At 56.8% G+C, this 2,256-nt stretch overlaps 1 protein-coding gene across 1 annotated transcript; it reads right to left on the bottom strand.

Moving 5' to 3' along the window:
* Positions 1 to 736: 736 nt before the first annotated feature.
* LOC125529371 (chlorophyll a-b binding protein, chloroplastic) lies at positions 737 to 1,800 on the bottom strand. The gene has a single exon (XM_048693788.2). The coding sequence runs from the start codon at positions 1,696 to 1,698 to the stop codon at positions 898 to 900; it is 801 nt and encodes a 266-aa protein (XP_048549745.1). The 5' UTR covers positions 1,699 to 1,800; the 3' UTR covers positions 737 to 897.
* Positions 1,801 to 2,256: the final 456 nt, after the last annotated feature.

Genomic DNA, 2,256 nt, shown 5'->3' with positions numbered 1-2,256 from the left:
GGCGCCGTTCGAAATTTTGATTTGTTTTGCTCTACTGCTAATTTAGCGTTACGCCGCACCTCCACTGAATGTGTTGTCTGACTTGGCATCACACCTTTGCAGCCCATAAAATCTTGTCATGCTAATTTAATTTTCTTCCAGTGACTCTCTAGGCCATGCATTTCTAGTTTCTTCAGTTCTGTGGCTTGAAGCCTTAAAATCTATACCTCTGCTTACTCTGTCATTTCTGAAAGGGCCTCTTTTCCTTCAGGATTCCTGCTGCTTGTTAGGGTGGGCAACGTTCCTGAGAGTTCTGCTGCCTGCTTTAGCTTGCGATGTAGCTTCTCGCCCATGGATTCGCCATTACTGGACAGGTTCGTCAGATTGCCGTCGATTACTTAACAGTATTTTCAGCTTTCACACAAGTGTATCTGTGTTGTGGATCAGTTCTTGCAGGCAGTGCTCGCAAGGATCAGGATAGCTTTTCGTTTACTTGTGCTGTAAATGTTCGTATCTTCGCCTCTTGTCTGTCCAAACTGAAGTTAAAGGAGTTCACTCATTTTACTTTTCACAGACTTTGTTCTCCACTTGGACGAAAAGTTTCACTTAATTCTCGCCAAACGCGTCTACTTTTACTGCTGTAAAGATCTGCAGCCGCTGTATGATAAGCAATTACTGATCTAAGAAACTGAAAGCCGATCGATTGCAAGATCAGCTACCGGTCAATTAACACAGGTGATTGCTCATCACTCACCAATTCTAGCAACAGACTTTTGCATTCAACCTTCGTACTTTACATCATGGTTGTACAAACGAAACCAGGTGCATGCATGCATGCGCACGCTTCATCGCGTACGTACGTACGTGCACGGTCGATCAGTTTCTAGACACTCGATCGTGGCTACAAGACCTAGCAGCTTACTTGCCGGGCACAAAGTTGGTGGCGAAGGCCCAGGCGTTGTTGTTGACGGGGTCGGCGAGGTGGTCGGCGAGGTTCTCGAGGGGGCCCTTGCCGGTGACGATGGCCTGCACGAAGAAGCCGAACATGGAGAACATGGCGAGGCGGCCGTTCTTGATCTCCTTCACCTTGAGCTCCGCGAACGCCTCGGGGTCGTCGGCGAGGCCCAGGGGGTCGAAGCTGCCGCCGGGGTAGAGCGGGTCGACGATCTCGCCGAGCGGGCCGCCGGCGACGCGGTAGCCCTCGACGGCGCCCATGAGCACGACCTGGCAGGCCCAGATGGCAAGGATGCTCTGCGCGTGGACGAGGCTGGGGTTGCCGAGGTAGTCGAGGCCGCCCTCGCTGAAGATCTGGGAGCCGGCCTTGAACCACACGGCCTCGCCGAACTTGACGCCGTTGCGAGCGAGCAGCTCGGGAAAGACGCAGCCGAGAGCGCCCAGCATGGCCCACCGGCAGTGGATCACCTCCAGCTCCCGGTTCTTGGCGAAGGTCTCGGGGTCGGCCGACAGCCCCGCGGTGTCCCACCCGTAGTCGCCGGGGAACTCACCGGTGAGGTAGCTCGGGGGGTCGCCGGAGAGCGGGCCGAGGTAGAGCACGCGGTCGGAGCCGTACCACGGGCTGCCGGACGACACCGGCTTGGCCTTGGCCGCGGTCTTGCGCATGGTGACGCGCGCCTCCCCGAAGAGCGCCGACGACGGCAGGTCCTTCACCGCCTTCCCGGCGAAGGACGAGGGGGAGAGCGCCATCGCGGTGGTCGCCATTGCTCGCTGGTCGAGGAGACTTCGTGCGTGTCCGGTGCGCGTGCTCTCTACGAGTGGGGCTGTGGTGGTGTATGGCGGGATGGTTTGAGAGGAGCGGCGGAGGCGGCTATTTAACCCGGCGGGAGGAAGGGGAAGGGGATGAGACGGCGGGGGCCAGAAAAATCTGATGCTCGGACGCCATTGGCGGGGTGGATATCGCGGGCGAGGTGGCGCAACGGGGGCCTCAGGGTGGAGGAACAGTTCAGTTGTGGCTGCGGCTCATGATCGCCGTGGCGGTTGGGCGATTGGGTGCTGTGGATTTTCTCGTGGCCGTGGGTTTTTCGTCGGATTTCTTCAGATCACGGGCGTGTCCAGCTACTCACTCCACTTGGCACTCAGCTCGTCGCTGATAATTCCACTGGGGACGGACGTAAACGTAGCGCTCGTTCACGTGGGATGGCAGATGTGAGAAGCTGTGGAAAACGTAGGTGTCGTGAAAGGGATGGCAGATGTAGTTTTCACAGTGACGGTTGTTCTTATCCCAAGCTGGTTAACTGCAACTTGACATTTTTTGCAAGC

Source organism: Triticum urartu, chromosome 1A (genome assembly GCF_056163025.1).
Source record: "Triticum urartu cultivar PI428250 chromosome 1A, HENAU_Tu73, whole genome shotgun sequence".
NCBI lineage: Eukaryota > Viridiplantae > Streptophyta > Magnoliopsida > Poales > Poaceae > Triticum > Triticum urartu.
This window is presented reverse-complemented; position numbering and strand designations above follow the sequence as displayed.

Bases quoted from the DNA above. Each gene is read 5' to 3' on its own strand.
- LOC125529371 (XM_048693788.2), bottom strand. From the start codon at position 1,698: ATGGCGACCACCGCGATGGCGCTCTCCCCCTCGTCCTTCGCCGGGAAG.